Raw genomic sequence first — 22,191 nt, forward strand, 5'->3', positions numbered from 1 at the left:
GCAAACCTGATGTTGCTTAGCCTGAAACAAGTGACATCACCTTTGCAGCACACTGTTTAGATTGATTTCTGAGACAGACAAACAAACAAAAGCGTACAGCCATCCCCATTCTGCAACAAAATAAGCTGATCAAAGCATCTCCTAGGGAGCTTATACAAGCCAGCTGATCTAACGTTACTTATAAATGTTGGTTAAAGAAAAGTAAGTATTTCCTTAATCCTCACCAATTCTTGAAGCTGAAACTAAACAGGAAAAAAAAATATTTCCCTATAAAATCACTCAAGCTTGAAGGTTGTTAGCTATGCCTACCCCCTAGCCCAAATACACTGTGTGTGAGTCTGGTGCTGGCAAAATATCAGAAAAGCAATCTTCCTCACCTGAGTGGTACAGCATGGCAGCATGAGACAGCCCCTTAGTTTCTTACAGCTCCTTTCCAGCTAAATGGTTAAAGACTTGTGGTTGCTCTGTATTTTGGAAAACCAAGAATCATCATGCAATTCTAAAAGCTCCCTGACCAAGATGAACCATAATGGTTCACTCTTACTGCCTCTCAAAGCAAAGTACACAGTGTTTCACAAGTGTATATCCCTTAATTATCCTTATTACACTCTAACTGCATCCAGAGTTAAACACATTTTTGTGTTGACAGCTGATTTGCTTATTAAACTCAGGATACAGGAAATATCCCCAAGCTCATATGATATTAATTACTCAGTGCAATGTTGAAACATGACTGGGTTATAAATTATAAATCCTGTATTGATAGGATATTGCTGTAGATCCAGGGTTAGCATCACATCTTGTTCATGTTGCTTTTGACCCTCCTGCACTCGTAACCCTCTTGCACTGTGAAGGCCCTTTATCCACCAGCAGATGCTCACCTCTGCTGACTCCTCACTAGAAGCAGTCATCACAAGAAGAAGGAAAGCTTCTTCAGAGTAGACAAACTACCAAATGGCCCTTCCCACTATGCACACAACTGATGTCCAAAAAGGGGATCCCTAACTATCTCATGTCTCAAGGTGTTGCATTTTGGTGGAGGGGGGTTTTTGGTGTTTTTTTGGTTGGTTGGTTGGTTTTTTTGGTTGAGTTTTTTGGTTTGGTTTGGTTTGGGTTTTTTTTTGTTTCGTTTGGTTTGGTTTTATTTTAACATCTTTTGGGATGTTAAAAAACTGCATTTATAAAACTGTAGGAAGGAGAGAGAGGTCCACACAAGTAGCTATTCTTTCCAGAGTGGAATACTAAAAGCTTTCTATCTCTACAAAAGTGTGTCATTTTGCAACAGGAAGCCTGGTGAAGTGCATATCTAGTTTTTGTTGCTAATTGGGGGATGTTGCTTTCAAAGAAATGACCCTGAGCTCTAGAAAACTTGGTAATGCTTCCAGCACACTTCAGGGTCCTTAACAAAAAGAAGGTTTTAACTCCACATTGTAATTGTTAGTATTTCTGCCTACTTGGTGACACTTTCAAAGCCACTCTCAATCTAGCCAGTCATTTTGAATTAAAGAGATGAACACTAAAGTAAACACAGGCTGTGTCCCTTGTGGGTCTCAATCTGAGCAAAGCATTATATACTTATCTACTACCTATCTAAGACTTGGAAAATAGGTATACAAGGCAGGATTGATGTTTACCTACCTGACAATTGCTGATGTATGCTTCACATAATGTGAATCAGCTGAAGACAAGAATGGGAACGGTTACAAGAAGGAATGCTTTTGTGCAAACCTGTAAAAAGTGTGGGTTTGTCAGGGCTGCACACGTGCCATAGAACATGCAAAAACTGTTCATCAAAAATCAAAATTTGCTTTTGGTGTTATTCAACTCAACCCATATAACTCCCACAACAATGACTAGATTCTTAGTGCAGTTTCCATAACTGACATTCCTAGTATCTTCAGCCAAGCATCTTAATTGCTAAGAATTTTTTGGTTGCTCCTTTTCCTGGGGCAACTGACAGGTCCTTCTGTGCAGTAGATGCAAAGAAAACATATTTACAAGGCCTATTATGAATCCTGGCTAACAGGATTAACTCAGGAATATTTTCCTGTTGGTCAACTAGCCTTCTACGTTTGTAACCCTGAAAGACACCTTCATGTTTCTAGCCTCCCTCTGTATGACTAGTATTACTTGTTACAGACTTGATCCAGAGTTTTGTTTAAATTTTCCAACCTAAAAATGCCAAACACCTTCAGACCATGCCCATGTAAATATACAGTTCACTTATAGATTGTACATACTCTAGTCTGGAAGTGTTATATCACATCTTCATCTTTTCCTGCAGTCTGAATAAATGGAATTTTCTGGGGTTGTTTTAGTCCAAACATCTGAGAAATGTATGAATAAAAATGGCAAACAATGCCCCATATGAAACAAACCAGATATGAGAAAAAAAATTTGACTGGAGAAACATCACAAAATGTCTGTTTTAAGACAAATTGTAAGAAGCTGTTCACTGTTGAAGCATGAAAATCAAACAAACAGTAGCAAGAAGGAGGAAAAAAAAGAAAAAAGGTAATACTGTTACTAAGAGGTTTACATTTCCTCAGGGAAATGAAGTCACATTGTGCAGTATGGCACCATATTTTAGAGAATTCATTCATCCTGAAGAGTAATTTGCTAGCTGCTCTTTATTTTCTATTATCCCAGTTCAGACAAGGACTCGCCTGTGTGGAGTACCTCACAAAACACAGACCCTGTTCCAAAGGTATTTCAGCTTTAGGCATCTGTCTCCTTCCTCAATTCAAAGCACCTTAGTGTTTGGGATGATGCTTTACTTGGTCAGATAAGAAAGTGTGGTTTGGTAGGCAACGGCTATTATCTTTTCTCTCATTCTTACTACTTGCTCAGAAACATTAGATGTCTTAACATAAAACAAATGGCCTAAATAGGGAGCAGACAACAGCAACAGCATTGTCATAGCAATGGGCATGACCCTTCCTGAGTCTCCCTTGTGAAGGGAAATGTTATGCACCTGAAGAAGAGATGAGCAGCAACGGTTTCAAATTAGGTTGAACAGCCAAGATTTCTACCACCCAGTTGTTTTGATGACATCTTTGAGTCTGCTCCAGCAAATATTCGCCCACATAAGCTCCGCTGGTGACACTAGCAAATACTGCATTATGACATTTACATCTAAATTTGGAGACAATCTATTCATTCTTTATTGCTGATACACAACTGAATTCTCACTAGTTAGCACTGACAGATTCTGCAGATACCATGGGAGGCTTTCAGTACAATAAGCCAATAAGAAACTTCTGGCAGAAAACTCTGTCTGGAAATCAAGAACACCATAAGCAAATTAGTATTATTCAATTCTGAAGATACATCTAAGAGAGGAAACAACCTCTTTGTGGAAGAGGGAGGGGTAGTTTCCAACTGAAGAAGAGAATAGTTCTCATGATGTTACAGTTCATACCTCTGAGGAAAATCAGAAGGACTGAGGATCCAAACAGTTCCAAACAGGGAAACACTAGACTTTTGCTTTCTTCTTTCTTCTTCTTTGCTTCTGTGTCTTTTACAACACCAAACTTCTTCCAAAGGCAGAAACTCCTACTGAATTTGCATTCAGCAATGGAATTCAACTCCATTAATTAACTTACACGAAATACTCATTACATTCTCACAACGTGAAGTCAACAATTATAGTTCAGAATTCAACTCTATAATTCTGACATTTTTCCCTTAATAAAGAATATAAACAAGTCCACAAACTGATAAGTAATTTACATGATTTCAAGACCAGACCTAGGATGCCCTGCAAGGAAAATATGCAACAGCTACTTATCAATATAAATGTCATTAACAAAAAAATCCTGTGTGGTTAAAGCTAGAAAAATCCTGGAGAGTTACATCAAGGACAAAATTTGATTTTTTTTTTTCAGTCTCACTTTCTTGATTTATAAATATTACATTACTCAAACGCTTTCTACCTTCAAATAACCAGCTGAAAGAAGTTGAGGGTTAGTTTTCAAGATTGTTTAGCAATCAGTTGAACAGAATGGCTGTCCTGCTGAGAAAGCTTTAAGTGGATTTATATAATGTATTCTGAATTTGGTTATGTATGCATTTGGCTATGTATTACTAAGAACAGATTAATTAAATAAAGCATATACTGGATTTGATAATTAAAATAAATGCATAGTTCACATGCATCAGTAGATTAATATTTGCCCTAAGGAGGTGAAGGACAGCAAAACAGAAAACAGATGCCAGGTATTTCTCAGATCCATAAGCCAAAACAACTCCTTTGGCCATGCTTACAGAATTGTTAGTGCCCAACTTCTGTCCCTCTTTTTCCTGCTAAAAGTGAAAAAGCAGCAACATTGCTGTGTAATGTTTCTTTGAGTGCTGACAGAAGGAAGTCCTCAGCAGGGACCAGAGCCTCCAGCACCTTGCAAGCCAGTCTCCCTTGTCCCGGCTCCCTGAACCCACAGAGCCACACTCCCTCTGCTACAGGGCAAGACAGGTGTGTCCCAAATGCTGCTGCTTGTGCAAGTGTCCAAACTATGAGAGAAGTCCAAATGAGGCCTGGTGCTCATGAAGGAACAAGTCTGTTTTCTGCAGCCTCTTGATCATCTGTTCTACCTGCTCCTGCAGGGAGGAAACAGGCATCACTGAAAAAGCCACAGCAGTGCTTAAAGGTATTGCCTGACTGAGCTGTGTGCTGGTGGGTGGGGACTATTCCTTTCATAGCCTAATTTTCCGCTCAGAATTCTATTCCCCTGATTGCTACTACATTTTTTTGCACCAAGCTGTGCACTGATAGAATTCACCCACTTGTGTATCAGCCAGAAGAAAGCTGCTTTTGTTTTTCCATGGGCAGGGAGCTTTCCAGCATATGTTTTTTGTTTAGGAGGAGGAGATGTTCCAACCTGACCTAGTGACTGTGGTTAGTAACTCCATTGACCTATGGATATTTCCAAGCACAGTGAGCAAGTAAAATGGTCCTGATAAATACAACCCAAAGTGCAAATCCATCACTGAGATGCACAGAAGGGAAAGGGAATTGTTACAGAAATAAATGATGGAAGAAGCAAGGACTCTTTAACATCAGTCCCTTCAGTTCATCCACATCCTCACAATTACAAATTGTGCAGTAGCTTGAAGAATGGAGAACTGCAGAGCAGAACAGAAGCATCAGATCCAGGGACTTTAGGCATACAGGAGGTATGAGCAGTCTGAAAACAGTCTGGAAAAATATATTAGTTTTTTTTCTTTTTTGCAAGTATTTTTCATTCTAGTCTTCAATTCAGAGCCACTTTCAGTAACATTTATATTACTAGAATTTTTGTCTTGGTATATTTACCAGAGGGCTATATTAGAAATGAACATGAGGTACAGAAATAGATGTGTAAAATGGACTACATTGCATTTGAGTGTGATACTGTTGATTGGTAGAAATTGGAACTCCTAGCAGAGAAGTGAGCACTCTACAACGGAAGCCACTCCTGAGGTGCTGAGATCTCTTTCAAACAACTATTTCCACTAACAGACTAGATAAATGCAACATTGTCTTGTAGCAGTGTTACAGTTCCTGCAAGTCTCCAGGTTCATGGGGGCAATAAAATTGGCTGCTGTGCAAGCAGAAATGACCCACAAATCCTTGTATGAGAAACTATCCACGAATTATGAATTTAAATGTTTAGAAAGATGTGGCTTGTAATTATTAAATGATTAAAACATTTACCACTTAAAATAGGATTTACATTGTAACAAATTTTGGTTACTTCTAGAATGCTTTTCTTGCAAGAGCTTCCTCTAAAGGTAGCTACAGGAATATTGTGTGCTGCTTGGGCAAGGTTTAACTCATTACCTTGAATTGAAGTTACAACACCATTGTTATGTGGTCCTTACTAAAATGGTACCAAAGATCCATGGCATTGTATCAATTTCTTATGTAGGTTTTGGAATGTTTGATCTTCATTTAAAATGGTAGCTTATGTTACGTCCATTTACACAACAGCTGTTACACTACAAAGTACTGACACATTCATCAGAGGCAAAACATCTGTTTTGCATATTCCTGACTTAAAATGTAGAGAACCATATGATGCATGGGGTTTAGATAACATCAATACCATCAGTATTAGAGAAAACAACCAGAAACATTACGCTGATGTCTGAAGTCCAAAGCAGAGTTATAAGAAGTCAGGAAGGGAAAGGCTTGTGATTTTCTTCAGGGTGCCCGGGGCAGTCAAGGGCAAAGTGAGAATTCAGCACTTAGTAAAAACAAAACCAGTGAACCAAAAGGATGGACAGTGTCTCTGAACAGGTATGCAGCATGGTTTATAAAATAAGATTCAAGTGAAAATTGAGATTGAGCGTCTCACAGAGGTAGAGATCTGATCATTAAACCAGCACTTTTGTCCAGATAGCCCCTCTTTTCAGTCTTATAAAATGAACAGTGGAAGTAAAGAATTGGTTTCAAAACTACATACTTACCTGTATAAACAAAGTTGACCTTTCTTTTATTCCAGTGACCAAAACAAAGCAGTTTGGTCTTCCTTAGGAGGAGAATAGAGTACCTCAGGAAAGTAAGTTCTTCCAACAGTTGCTGACTTTAGATTTTGCGGTCTGTATGCCACTCCTGCTACTCTATGCAAGTGTGCAGTACACAAACATGTGCACAGTTCAAGGCGCCTGTTTGGTCAGAGATTAATTTCTCATCTTTTAAACAGGACTACTGCAGGCACAGTAGAGAGCTAATTGCCTGCTAGTCAGGAGAAAGCCAGCAACAACTAGCAAGGTGACCCCGTGTTTCTTCCCTTGCAAATACATGCAAGATCCTGATGCCTTCAACCAAAAGCAAGCCTCCAGCTCTAAAGGTAAGCCCATTTGCCTCCAGGCTGATGGTCAGCTGCTTCTCTCTACCCTTTTGCCAGGATGGTGACAGCAGGGGTAGCTGACAAGACTCTGGAGGTGCATAGTCCTACAACCACAGTGACCTCTCTGCCCCTTCCCCATCTGGCAGCAGACTCGGCTTTGGGATTGCACACCACACTTAGCTAGAATATCCTGAGTTGGAAGGGAGCCACAAGGATCACTGAAGTCCAACTGCTGGCCTGGCACAGCCCCAAGAATCCCACCCTGTGCCTGAGAGCATTGTCCAAACACTCCTCTAAATGCTCCTTGAACTCTGATTCTACGATTCCTCCTCATTCCTGCAAAACATCTGCAGTCTTATGAATTTCCTTCAGCCATGGCCCATGTGGTTGTTTAATCCAAAATTTCCTGTCTCCCTCTAATGAGTTTTGCCTGGGTATTAGTGGTAAACTCTTCACCCTGCAATAAAACAGCTGATGAGATTGCAGTCTCCACTCTCAGCAAAGGTGACAGCTCAGTGGACAGCAAATCAGCCAGAAAGGCACAGAAATACAACCTTCACCCTGCAGGAACACCAGGCAAAGTGTTTGTGTCCATGTCGCAGCCTAACAAACATAAAGTAACTCAGTGCCAGCCACACAAGTTCCTTTTCTCCTGGAAAAGTTTTATCTTGTATATAAACAGATAATAAACATTAAAACATGGTAAGGTAAAACTATCCAGTTCACAGTACCCTGTCCTACAGACTTCAATTTAAAAATCCCAAACAAAACAAACACATTCCTTCTTCAGGCAGCTCCTGTTCCACCCCTGGGTGACCTGTTGGATTCTGTGAATGTCTTTTTCACTGGGGTCAGGACAAAACAAAGCCCTGCTGTTACTTTTTGCCAATTTTTATAGCCTGGGATACTTTAACTAGTTTTGAGCTGCTGCTGCTGCTGCTGCTGAAGAAAAATTACTCTTCCTGCCAAAAACTAATGAATAACAAAAGAGAAGCCATATCTAGTTAAGCAAAGGTCTTATCAGTGTGTTTCTGACAATGCTGTGGTGCTCCAGTGGTGCCAGGCTGAGGTGCATCCAGCAGAGCCACCACAGGTCCAGAGCAGCCGCAGTCCCAGCCTTAGGACCACAAGCCGCATACCTTTTGCAAGACTAACATAGTTCAGTAACGCATCCCATTGCATCCCTTTACATTTAATTTAGAAAAGGTAGGATTTCCTTTTCTAAAGAGTGTTTCTCTATCCTGTTACAATTTTACAAAGTTATTAAAATCCAGGATTTTTTGGGTGTAGAGTGTTTAACCCAGGTGGAACTGCAGTGGGACATGAAGGTTTGGGGTTTTTTCTTTTTGCAGGTCATTGTTTTGTTATATGCAAAAAAAGTACTCCTAGTAATTATGGAAGGCAGAGAAGTAAGTTTTTGCTGTCACACTGGAGGACGCAAACAAGGAAAGTTCAAACTCTTGCACTGAAATGCTCTAACAAAGCACCTCAGACAATTTCACTGCCTTTTCCTCAGGATGGCACTCAAACTCAGTTCTGAGTTTGAGAGCTACAGGCAGGATCATACACCAAGCAACCACTATGGCTTTATCCGGTCAGCCTTGCAGAGCTTTCAAAGCCTAACACAACAGTCGTATCCTTTGTTAAGGAAACTTCCCTGTCCAACCATCCAGCAGCCACTCTGACCACACCTGAGCTGGGACTGAGGCCCCTTCACAGTTTCACACCCCACACTCACAGAGTCAGACCAGGTTTCCTACCGGCTTGGCCACAGGTTTCCCACAGCAGAGCCTCAGACATCCAGATCCTTCAAATAATTTAATCCTGGTGCCATAACTAAATAACAAAATAACAGCTTGAGCTGATGCCTCTGAGGAGGGACCCCAAACAAAAGAAACCCCAGGCTTTTATACCCTCACAGTCTGAGCACACCAAAGTCTGGGGGTCATTGGTTCCTGCCATGTCTCTGGGTGTTTGGTCATCTGGCTAGGCCACAGGTCCTCCTGCCCTTTGTTGGCACCAGGTCACAGTGTCTTGCCTGGGGCTTTTGCAACCCAGGGCTCAACCTGCAGCTCTCACTGCAGCTACACACCGAGCTACCTTCACTGAATGTATTCCTCAACACCTTTCTGTTTTCTGTTGCAACGTTCTATATAGATTGTCTGGTATTACTGTAGCAACAGGGGGAAATATTAGGACACAGCAACACACAGCATTTAATTAGAAAACATGACATCATCTGACACAGAACAGGCTAGGCTCTTCCATTAGACAAGAAGGAACACAAAAACAGTGGACTGGCAGCTGTGCCACTGTAGCAGGGTTACTCAGTCAGATTTATTGTCTGGCTATTGCGTGATGTCTCATTTTGCAGGAGCTCTTAATTTTGTAGGTTCATTTTGAACCAGTTATTGAACTGTTGAGGCCAGAAATGAAAAAAGAGTAATGAGAAAAGCCATCAGTGCTGGGTTTGCTTTGGCTCTTTCTGATAGGCTATGGTACTCAGACAGTAATGTTTCCTACTGCTGCAGTGCTGTGGTGCCAGGAAAGATGTGGTCCAAAAATATGAAGTATCATATTTGAAATGTGACATACCTGAGAATGCAAGAGACAAAAGAGATTGTCTCCAGCTGTAGTGCTGTGGTTTCCATTTAAAAATACAAGTCAACATTTACCCACAGATACCACAACAGAAAAATCAAGCATGCCCAATAATGAATAAGCAAAAAACCTATTCTAGGACAGATATTTAATAAATAAAGGTTGAATTTTTCTTGGCATCTCCATGATGAAAAATTTAATTACAGTTTGAGAAAATACTGACATCTACAGTTTAACAATATATGTATACCAAACCTTAAACTCACATAGTAGGAGTTGGAGATGAGAAAACAATGCTTGCTTGCAATCTGAGACACTTTTTGATCATTTTAGTTGGAACTCAGGTGTTTCCTGCCTACCCCTCTCTGTACCCTTCCCTGCCAATACCTGTGCTCCTAAGATTGCTCATACATTCTACATTAAACAGAAAGAAGGACTCCAGGGACAAGGACTAGAAGTAACTACCCAGACCCCACACAGTGCCTTCATCAATATTACTACTGTATTACTGCACATTTTGAATAGGCCTCATGAGTAGTATCTTTTCTCCTGTGCACAGGTCCAAGCAGCAAGGAAAGGAAAGTGGCCTGCACAGAAGTTAAACATGAGATAAATGTATGCATGTGTGTGTGTGTATACATGCATTTATAAAACCTGAAGGATAGGATGATGTGGGAAAGGAAGGCAGTGTGAAAAGGCACGTATCCTTATTTTGTGGGCAAGTTTCCTATCTTCTAGATCATTACAAAATTTCCCACAAACACACCTACAATGTGACAGAAAGCAAGGCTTTTGTTTCTTATACAGGCAGTTGAAGCTCTGAATGATTCACTATGCCCTCTGTGGAAAAGGGATACTTACTCTTCAATGTCATTATACAGGGTTTTTTTGGAAATCAGATTGTATCTGAAGACTGAACAGGTAAACTGACACCTATTAAGTTGACTTTCACAAAATATCCAAAAATAACAGCACATAACTGGCTGTCTTTTCTTTCCAGGAACCTTACAAAGAGTGTTAAGAACTTGCAAGAAATAGATGTGCATTTCTTCACACTTAGTACATTGCATACTTAAGTGTGATTTACAAAGATGGTTTCTTTTTCACGCAATTCATTACAGCACTAAACTCATATTGACATGGGGGCTGAATGTAGCAATACTGAACTCAGAGTTTTATTTCTTATCTGAAAGTTCTGTCATTTTAAACACAAGTCAGTTGTTTGAGCACTAGACAAGATACCACACTTATAAAAATGTAAAATCAATTCTGAAAGGCTGGAATGACCCTGAGAACCTGTAATATAAAAAACCACACAGATTTTCTGTCAGACATGTCTAACATATGAACAGATAGATCCTCATCACACAAAATTGCTTCCCTTGAAAGTACAGTTGTTCTGTAGCACTGAATCTGTACTAGGTTTGTGATCATCTTGGAAAAAAAAAGTAGTAAAGGCAGTGCCCATCTGACTGCTGGATATGGGGAATAGTCTGGAACAAAACCTTTATAACGGAGATCACACAACTTCACCCCAGAATAATAATCACAAAATTGTTCTTACATTCCATAGTAGTCATTATCTCCAAAACAGTTGCACTGGCAAAAAGACCCGTTGATTATGATAAGAACATTAGCCTTTACCTGCTAATAACAAAAAAATAATTAGTGGAGACAGCATGTATTGTTGCAGTTTTTCCACAACTGTCAGCCAGAAGTCTGAAGAACAGTAATAAAAATAATAGTGCCTAGTATGTGCAGCTATGGATTGGGTAATGACACCTCTTCCTTTTTTTTTTTTTTTTTTTTTACAGTTATATTAACACAATTCTGTTTCCTGGCTTATTACTTGCTCCTCCCTCATGGTCAGGTAGGTGTATAAAATGCCACCAGTTTCAAACCCTCTTCCCCAGGAAAGAAAGAATCCTGTAATAACAAAAAATTAAATCTTGTTAAACAGGACTGTAAGTCCAGTAACTTCCCTTTACTTGGAGACAATAAGCCCACATCATGACTGACAGAATTAATTTACAATTGCCCATAAACTCCCATCTGTATTACTATGCTGACTGCCTGATGACTGTCTGGAGAACATGAATGACAAATTCTCTTCAAGTTTTCATACTGATAGAATATGATGATCCAAGTTTTAATATATGATGGCTCTGGAAATACACTGGATAACCATTTTACAGTTTGTGACAATATATGTAAGTGTTGACCTGTCTACATGGTGAATGAAAAACACACTTTAGGATATCGACGCCTCAGGCCTTGAGACAGATGTTATTGACAAGGCTATCAGAATTTCAGAGTACAAGAGTGTACATTACAGTGCACAGCTTGACTGCAGCACACTCAGATGTTTATTAGCTTTGGATTTTACCAGAGTTTTACTCAAAGAAAAGGTTCTGGGGCATCCAGCTCCACCCAGTTTTTATTCACATCAAAGGCTAGCATATTCCACTTCATTCTTGTGTATATGATTGCCTTTCAAATGTGAGCTTGGAACTAGTCAGATATGATTTGTACTAACACCTACATTAAACAACATAACCAGGTCATAAAAAAAAATCTCACATAACCTGATTGGCTCTGTCTTCATTTGTCCTTCATGGAGGATGCCCTGTATAAAGAATCATAGAATCACTGAGGTTGGAAAAGACCTCTACGACCATTGAGTCCAACCATTAACTTAGCACTGTTGTGTTCACTGCTAAACCATATTCCCAAGCACACATCTACAAGCCTTTTGAACACTTCCAGGGATGGTGATTCCACCACTTCCCTGGGCAGTCTGTTTCTACGCCTGAATAACCTTGTGATAATTCTGTAAGTATATATCCAAATTAGCATCTCATCCATTGTTTATTGTTCTGTTTAAAAAAAAAAAAAAAATCAAACATGAAGTTATTTTTCCAAAGGTTGTTCCTACCAATACCAAATCAGCGTTATGGAAGCCGACTATAGTGCCAACTTTAAATTAACACTAGATTCCCAGAGTCCCCTCCATGGCCACAGCATAAACACCATCGAAACCTAGTTTCTCCTGCCTATCTGAATTCAAAGGAAAGCATATGATCCAGAAGATTACAAACAGCCTAGCGTTTCATAATTTGCAATTTCATGGCTGCTTTCCCCTTCTCCTTGCTTCAAATTTTTTTTTTTTTTTTAAACAAAAAATTCTAAAATAAAATATGTGCATTTGTAAAAGACCTTTGAAACAGACTTTGGTAATTACTCTGTCTCATGTTTCAGCTAGAGAGCCTCTATTGAAAAAGCAAATCACTGCAGGGCAATAAAAGAGGCAGTAGAGCACACATAAAAGAACTAAATACCTGCAGAAGTGTTTAACTCTTATCTGAGAACAATATTTAACCAAAGTATAATTTTAGTAGCTAAATGCAGCATTTAAGTGAAGATCAGTTTCAGTAACAGAAGTGGTTAAGTCCCTGCCTAAATCATACTGAGATAAAAAGTTCTTATATGAACACAATATATGAGCTATCATTCTAGTGCTTTAAGAAACTGGTTATGTTACAGAGTAGCTTAACAGGAGCTTTAATATTTTGAAGTTATTAAGAAGATAGAATATAAACTCAGAGCGTTATTTAAGTTTTCTGGCACTCCATCTTCCATCAGCTTGAAGTGTGATACAGAACTTCAGTTTCTACAGAGCCATTTGCGTGAATTATATCAATAGACAACAACAGCTGTCAGAAATCCTGTGTCTTTAGGAGTCACCAATAAAGTTTTGCTAAGCTTGATCACTTTCAAGTCCAAATTGCTGCTGTGTATCTATTCAAATGAGGGCAACCTCTGATGGTGTGCTGTGATGTGTTGCTGTCCAACAGTGAGATGATGGAGAAGAAAGTGTGTGGCTTCCTTTCTTCATTACCCATTCCTAAAGCTTTGGTTTGTAATGTACATCCTGCTCAAAGTGGATCGCTAATAATTTTTGATTTTTAAATATTGTCTAACAGTTTCAAAGGAAAGTATGCATTTTTGCAACCTTGTCTAGTATTTTTGAAGGATTAATCCATTTTGAACACTACTTTAATCTGAGGATGTGATCCATTAACCTGAATGTTTGAGACTCTTTGCAAACATTGGAACAGTGACTCAACAACCTATTTAAATTTGGACTGCAAATTATTTAATGGAGAAAATCCTTGTTTTGCATCAAACAATGAAATACAGTTTTCTACCAGAAGAAAATCACAAGATTTCTATAGGTCAGTGGAAAAAATAATTTATTGCAATTTCCTTTGCACATTAACATGAAACATTTATACATATATATTCTGTGCTAATAAGGTATACTAGATATAGACAATTTTTATACACAAAGTAATTGCGCTATCCTATTTTATAATGCAAATATTCAGAAGTTATCAGTCCAATAAGAACAGATATTATTCACATAAAAATGCACTGTATACTGAAGTTATGGAAGATCTATGCATCCAATACATTGTCCACTTTTACTAACTGTATCAGCTGATAAAAGACACTATGACCCTTTCCAAGCTTTACATCCCTTAATTATGCCATGATGCCTAGAATATTACCAGGTCCTCCCAAGAAATAAAGTAAGATCATTTCTGAAAATTTGAGAGACCAAATCAAAAGGCAACCATGGCAACCATGTCCCGAGAGCAAGCCTTTCAATTCCAGGGGCTCCACGAGACAAGAATCAATGCACTACAAGTGGTCTAAAATTGTCCAGCAATCTATAATTAATATGACAATTTCATTTACTAAATACAAATCAATGAGAAATACATTGCAAGTGAACAGCATTTCAGTAGAAGTACATTGGCACATGCTTCAAATGGCAGTATCAGAAAAACAATTGCCCCCTTTCAATACAGAAGATGTTTACCGAGCATCTACAAAGGGAAAAGGCAGGATGATATCAAAAGAGAAACCTTCTTCTAACCAGGAATTTACAGTGCATCAAATGTTATTCACAAAATGAATGGGAAGTATGGTAATAGCAGAACTAAATCTGATAACAACATCTATACAGTAATTTTCATAATGCTACTTTAGGTATTGTTTTTAAAAATAGTTCTGTAGGTTCATTGTTCTGCCCATTCACTGAAACACCTATCTTTCCAGAAATGTCATCAATTCACATAACCACTGTACTTCAGAGATGAAGATGAAGATGTGAAGTGTCAGATTAAAGTGGTTAGTTGCGGTGTGCATTCTACACAGCTTCATTCAATATTATCCAGTGGTAGGAATGACTGACGTGCAAAAATGCATATCAAAAAAAGGAAAGCTTGAAATACATGCTCATAGCAGAGATATAACAATACCAAACAATAAGGACAAAAAATTAGCAAGCAAGCCTGAAAAAAACCGGTGAGTATGATTTCAGGAGGCGGGTGAAAGACAATGGTACTGCATGTGGCAATGAGAGATACAACGTGAAATAACATCCATAAGTCAACCTTACTGCCAGGCACCCTATTTGGAGACAGTATTGCACCCTATCCAGCGTCCTCTTCCTCTTCCCTCAGTTCAGAAAGTGTCTTGCTTTGTTTCCTTGAGTGCATGCAAGTAGAATTCAAGAAGTAAGGGATTTTCTTTGAAGCAACAACATGGTGGGTTAATGAAGTGACAAAATACATTTTACAACTTGCAATCAATATCAGTAAATTAAAAGAAATAAAACAAAGTATAGGTAGTGCATGTATTTCTTTCATATGTATTGTATGTAGGAATGTAACAATTCTTACATTCCCTGATGAACTACCAGGTCTGAGATATTTTAATTTGTTCCCATCAGTAATGTGGGAACAGGGCAGAAGAGAAAGAAATTTCAAAGTAGGGAGGGAGGAAAATTGCAAGTCAGACATCTGAGGCTCTCTGCAAGATTTATTTTTTACAACAAATCTGTTTCCCAAGAGAGAAGCTTCAGCTGAACCACTGTTAAAATAATAAAGATGGTAATAATTAATCTTTTAACATGCAAACAAGTGGATGCAAAATGGGTAATTGGTCACAGTTGCTTTTGTTCTACATGTATTCCTGATGCAATTCTATTTTTTGCTGTATTGGTATCATGGAAGAGAAATCTTAAGTGGAAAAGAAGTAAAGGAGCAGCACTCCAAATGAACACTTTTTTTTGTAAATTAGGTCTTCCTCAGAAGTAACTTGCTGCTCATGGTGACTGATACTAGAGATGCCACCTTAGGAACCAAGTCTGAGGCATGCTGAACTGCTTCAACTCTATCATTTTCTACAGGCCTAGCAGAGCAAGAGCATATTTTAAGACTTGGTTTCACATCTCTACAGCAGCTGTAAGTATTTTTCCTGTTTCCTCCCCATATATTTATTAGTGGTCTTCAGGGTAAAATATTATGCTGATAGATTTGCAAGTGCTGAGCTAATAACTCTCTAATGGATATAATGAAAAGGAAAATACATCACTAATGTGCATCTATCCTAGATTAAAGATATTGGAGGTAGAAAACTTCAAAGTAAAAGCCTAATCATCAGAAATACCTTCTGGATGATTCAAGAACTATTTTCATGTTTACTTCTATAAGCCACTTGTTGCAATATTCTGGACCTTTCTGTACAGAAACTCTATGGCAAACTACCTTTCAGGAAGCAGAACTCAGTATATCTTTTTGTGTATGGACAGATGAAATTGTGCAGGGAGTGAAAAAGAATTAAAAGATTAGAGGATTTTATTCTTTCACTTTTCAAAATCACCTCTGACAAAATGATTATCAGTTCACATCACCACATCAAGGTAACTTTCTAATCTCCCATTATCTGAAACTTACTACAATTTAGAAGAGATACCTATGATGGGACAAGTCTTTGCAACCGTAAGAATTACATCTATATCTGAATTTCAGAATTAACAAAAACTATTGAAATTAGAAAGACTTTTTGAGTGTACTTAAACTGTGAGTCTTAAGTGCTCCTAAAAATCAGGCTCACAGTATGTTTCTGCCAGGTTTATTCCTGTCCCCGTGTCTCCCTCTAGGAAGCTTGATTACTAGGTAATAGTATTAGCAAGTATCTCTCAGGATTGCTGTGAGGATTAACAAAACCAAATGTTGTACAAGATCTCTGAAAAGAAATAGCAACATTTCAAATCCTAAACTATCCAAACTTTATATTCATATTAAACAGGTGTGAGGCTGAAACAAGGAAAATACCCACCTGACTCAGTACCTCTCTGAAATTTACATTTAAAATTACAATGTGCCCTGCTACAAATGGATAGGACATTTATAATGCAGAAAAAAAAAAGTGACAGGTGTTTAATTAAAGCATATTCTAAATACAACTACTGATTTGAAATAATGATAGCCATGTGAAATTATAGTTAATCTTGTTGTAGAATAAGAATAGAAAAGTATTCTCAAAAGTGGAGCCCAGAGTATAATTAAGTAATATATACTAAAATACAGAGTTAAAATGCAGAGTTAAAGTACAGGCTCTCCCTTGAAGTTTTATACCAGAGGTTAATATTGGGAGTTACCACTAAAAAGTCATTATTCATATACTTGGGTACCAGTGGTAATAAATCTGGATTAGATCTCCTAAAGAGCCCTAACATTTTAACAGCCTAAATTTCATTTTCAGAAGTAGATGAGTATTCAGACACATAAATAATTTCCTGTGACTTATGAGAATTATTTCAGCCAAGGTAATTGATGACTTTCATTATTTTCTTCAAGTGTATTTTTAGGATTAAATACATTAGCTTAAAACTCACTCTTTTTGCATTACTTTAGGGCATAATTCAAGCTATGTAAATTACTTTTACTCTTTTTTTTTCTCCCTGTTGACAATGAGTGGAATGTATGCACTTGCTCAGCTATGGCAAAGCAGCTGGCATACTGTAACTCATAAGTTTGTAGCACCCTTATGAGTCTAGATTTCTTTGGCTTTTACTGAGATTTTGGATAACACACGCCCAGAATTCTGAAACTGAGGCATTAGCTAAAAGACCACTCAGTGCTTGAAGAGCTTTACCCTACATCATTTTGAGAAGAGGACTTAGGCTCATATGTCATTAAAATAAATAGTTTTCACTCTGTATGTTTCTAAAGCAAGACCTCTACCATGCAACAGTCTCTAAACAAGCAGATTCCATCAGGGGTTAACACACCACCATACACATCAGCTGTGAACCTGCTTGCAAGTAGTTGCTGGACTGTTGCCTAAATATTTGAAGGCACATTTATTCACTTACTGCAAGAAAGAAAATAGTGAATTTTGAAGTGCTGATAACCAGACATGTCAGCTAAACAGAAACGGACATTATATTGCAAAATCTAGTACAGTGGAGAAATCTGTAAGAGGGAGATATAAATATTTAAACACTTGGCATTCCCTCAAGGACTTTTTGAAATCAAAAGTACTCTTTCAGAAACTGCATAAACTGCAAAGACAAATAATCAAGGACTTTCAAGTGCTGTCAAGAAAGTAAATAGTGTAGTACAAAACTCTTCATTTTTTCTAGGGAACATTCAGTTTTGCAAATGCAAATGGATCTCAGTGGTTTAGATTAAATTTTTAATGTTTATGCCTTGTTTGAAAAAAATAATTACATTCTAGTTACTCATACCTCTGTCTCTGTACTCTTTCTGGACAAAAACCAAACCTGCATTGGTTCTTTTTTGCCCTTCATAGAAACTGGACCCCTGTACTCCAGGTGGAACTGAGGATCTGAATTTTCTGGTGTCATAAGACACCTGAAATTGAAAGAGAAAACATGTAAATATATGCACTAAATATATGCATGCACACCACACAGTATCTAAAATATTAAACATACTACAGATATGTGAGCAAAATATCAAAAGATTCAAATCTATTTCTAGCTTATTATTATATTTGTATACTGATAACTGTGTATCATAATGCAGTCTGCCATACAGTTTCATGAGAACTCACATACTTAAATAATGGTTGCAGAGTCCTGTCACTTTCAACTCCCAAAACACTTTGATATTATGTTGAAAAAGTGATTTCTTTTAAGAGGTCAGTACCCATAAAAGTAATACATCACTCACCTGTAAGTATATTCGGAGACATTGATCTTTCCCTTTTCTCCAGTAGTTTCTGTTCTGCTTGTTAGATTGACAGTATTTCCAAAGAGACAGTACCGTGGCATCCTTTGACCTATGACACCTGTGACTACCTCACCAGTATGGATTCCTATTGTTATCTTTAGAAAGAAAAAAAAATTGTTGAATATTCAAAATTAACATAACTAATCTGATGTTTCCAAGTAAATGCAGGTAATATGCCATTTATTTCTACTAGAGTTTATTTTTCTAATGTGTCACTTCTCCTTCTTCCAAGCCTTGCATTTTGTGGATTTTTGTAACTTTTTTTTTTTACTTTAGTAAAGTGTCATGCCTATGCCTTCCACATGAAAAATCAAACTCCACATTTTTCCAGCATGTACCATGCTGTTATTATGTACTGCAAAACTAAAAAAAAAGGTGGGAAGAGAGGCATACTCTGCAGGTCTGTGTTTATTGAGTGCTTAGAAGGTGCAGAAACGGATGGCATAGGTCAAGAAAAAAAGATGTTTCTCAGAGGAAACATCATGGTATTTTGTGCTTAAAAGCTCATGAGACGGGACAGGGGTTTGGATAAGCTCATTCTTATAGTATGTTACAGTTACCTTAAAGCCCCAAATCAAACCTTCTCACTGCTTTGCCCAGTGGCAAAGTGAAGTACACAGCTCTAAACTAGATGTCAGAACAGTAACATTAATGTAAATAGAAATATGCATCACGCTCATTAATCATTTTGCTCTCACAGCCTCCTGATGAGGACAGGTCAGTGTAGCCTGACCAGTTCTGTATCAATGCCACACCATCTTCATAAAGTCCCACAATGGCTGAACTTCCACTAATATACACTGGTGTCAGTAATCACTGCTGTAACTGTCTATGGAACTGTACTTCTCTTTTTAATGCAATACTTTCTCATGCTGACATGAGGATCTGAGGCATGACCAGAAATATCAGTTAGGGAAAATTATTGTTCTGTTCATTGAGTTGAAGAAGACTCAATAGATTGTACTGGATGCATAACATGAATTTTTTTATTAGATTGAAATGATCAGAAAATAGACATAAACAATGTGGACTCAACTTAGTCCTTTAAAAAAGTAAAGCAAAATTACTAGATTTTTAGATCTGCGAACTGCACATGCCACATCTACATGTGACTTTTCATATTATTTGTATATATCCATCTCAAAATCTAACAATAACAAAGCTTGCATGGACTGGGACTAGAGCATTATCCTATTTCAAAGCATTATCATCCTATCAAAGAATGGGTTTTTCATTCAAGCCCACATGTTTACTAACCTGTACAGGTTCACCATCTACTTGAACCTGGCCTGCTATTTCCATCATATCCAAAGCCAGGTGGCAGATAGATCGTGCATGATGCATGCAAGGCTCTGGTAGACCACTCACTGTCATATACTTGTCCCCAACTGTTTCCACCTATCAAGACAGACATTTTTCAATTACTTTATTATCATGGCCCTTAGAATACTAGAATGGATGTACTTTTTCCTTCAGGACTGTTTACCTTTTCAAAACATTTCCCTTCCCTTTCATTCAAATCACCCTAATTCCTGTCATCTCTGCTTGTTACTGAAGAGAATTTATTGTAAACTCACAATGTAACAAGTTACAATGATGTGGTGACTGTGTAAACCTGAGTCTCCCTTCTGGCGTCTTCTGAATGAAACAGATCTCTGTGTTTTGACTCACACCCTTGATTCACACAGTACAGGACTCAAAATCAATTTCTAGTAAAAGGTAGGAATGAACTTTATAAACATAAACACACAAGCATACCCATGCACACATATATTGGAGATGCATATATATATATATTTATACATATATATATACCTACCTGTTACCAGCCACACTTGCAACTATACCTCATTCCTAATGAAGGAGTGAGATTCACAATGAATAACTGAATAAAAGGTTATAATTTAGAACTAGAAGACCCAGGTATATGACTGAAAAACTTAAAGCACAGCATCAGAAGAACCACAAATGGCTTCTGTAAATTCACATTCGCTAAATGTGGAAGTAGATTTATATATCCATCTAATGGGTGACTGAAGAAGTCCTACTGAGAACTAAGCCCATGTTCCTTCACACATTTAGAGATTACCGACATAATCTTCTTTAGCTATCTAGTATCAGGTAACACAGTTCAAAGAGTGAGAAAATAAATATTTTTTTAAAAAGCCTAAAATCCAAAGGATAGAAAATACTGACATGACAGTGTATCATTGAAAAGTAACAGATTAGATACTTTTAAAAATCTTATGCTTACCTTATAAACAAATGGATTCCTTCGTGAATCAGTCAGAATATCAAATCTTGTGTACAGATCATTTAAAAGATTGACAATCTTCATGGCTCCCTCTCCAGAGGCATGTTTACTACAAAAGGCATTGAATCCAACAATGCCACTGAAAAGAATGGTCACATTGTCGTACCGCTTAGCTGGAACAGGACGCTTGTGTCTCAGCTCATTTGCCACCGATGGTGGTAGAACAGAGTACAGTAATCTAAACATGTAAGAAAAGACAGGCACAGGTAAAACAGAAAGAATGTGGAGAAAGGTCTTTACAGCAGCATTCTTCAAGTATTAACTTTGTAAATCCCATACAGTTTATATCATAGTCCCATCATCAACAAGCAATAGAAAATATGTTTATTGAAGAATATGTTATTTGGGAAACAGGAACGGATCTACATCAGCATACCTAAAGCCATGACATTTCAAAAACACATTAATACACCTAAATTACCAACAAAATGAGGCATACATTACTAATTCTTCAGACATGATATCTTAATAGTGTCTTGGATCATTTTTACTTATTTCTGCCATTTCCTCAGCTCATATAATCTGATTTTTCCCACAGAACCATAAAAAGACCATGAAGAGATCAAACAGTTTTCCACCTCTGGCCAATTAATCAATTTCTAAATGCTTCCTCTTCTGTTGAGCATGCTGTTTTTAGGATTTATAGTATGTTTTTTTAATTCATAGTCTATATGACATATTAACACTTGTTCATATTATAAATTATGCAAACAAAATCCAAATCACACACACAGACCTTCACCCTATCCCCATGTGTGTTCCTTCAACTTTCTATCTGCCATCTTAAGGTCTATTTCCTTCCTGACACAGCTAAGTGGACAAGCTGAAGACCTCTGACTGTTCCACAAATCTTGAACATCACTTTGTACACAGCCTCCTGCACAAACCCTCATTAGTTGCATTTTTTGGCAAGTTCACTACTGCATGAGTTATAACTAGTGAATACTTTGGGCAATGATATAGTAACTGACACTGTCTGTTCCAGCAGCTGCCAAGAAAGCTAGAATTCCTGAAGATAATGTTACTTTTTAAAGCAAGCCAACAGGAATGAACAGAAAAAATACTTCTTAGGCTTCTTTTATCTCTGATTCTTCTGTCCATCCCTTTCAAGTATTTTTAAAATAATTTCGATTACTCGCTACAGAAAAAAAACGTATCTGCCAGTAGAATTCATACAGAGATGGGGACTATGTTTTATAAACAAGAGTCAATCATCAATGCCACAATATTTGTCACACAAGCTTTTGTTTATCTGCAAGTCATCACTGCGCTGAGATGCCATAGACTAATGCTATGAATTTGACTTTATAGTTATCTGTAGAAATGGCATATA

The 22,191-nt window shown here is 37.7% G+C and overlaps 1 protein-coding gene across 1 annotated transcript in view; it reads right to left on the reverse strand.

The window, feature by feature from the left end:
- Positions 1-13,667: 13,667 nt before the first annotated feature.
- Positions 13,668-22,191, reverse strand: part of GUCY1B1 (guanylate cyclase 1 soluble subunit beta 1) — a 44,001-nt gene continuing 35,477 nt past the window's right edge. Inside the window, exons 10-14 of the mRNA XM_050338486.1 lie at positions 20,799-21,036; positions 19,802-19,942; positions 18,485-18,639; positions 18,037-18,163; positions 13,668-14,987 (exon numbers count right to left, since the gene is read on the reverse strand). Coding sequence (XP_050194443.1) covers positions 14,964-14,987; positions 18,037-18,163; positions 18,485-18,639; positions 19,802-19,942; positions 20,799-21,036 — 685 coding nt within the window. The 3' untranslated portion in view covers positions 13,668-14,963. The remainder of the gene's footprint in view (positions 14,988-18,036; positions 18,164-18,484; positions 18,640-19,801; positions 19,943-20,798; positions 21,037-22,191) is intronic.

Source organism: Myiozetetes cayanensis, unplaced genomic scaffold, assembly GCF_022539395.1.
Source record: "Myiozetetes cayanensis isolate MyiCay16 unplaced genomic scaffold, myiCay2020 scf7, whole genome shotgun sequence".
NCBI classification, from domain to species: domain Eukaryota; kingdom Metazoa; phylum Chordata; class Aves; order Passeriformes; family Tyrannidae; genus Myiozetetes; species Myiozetetes cayanensis.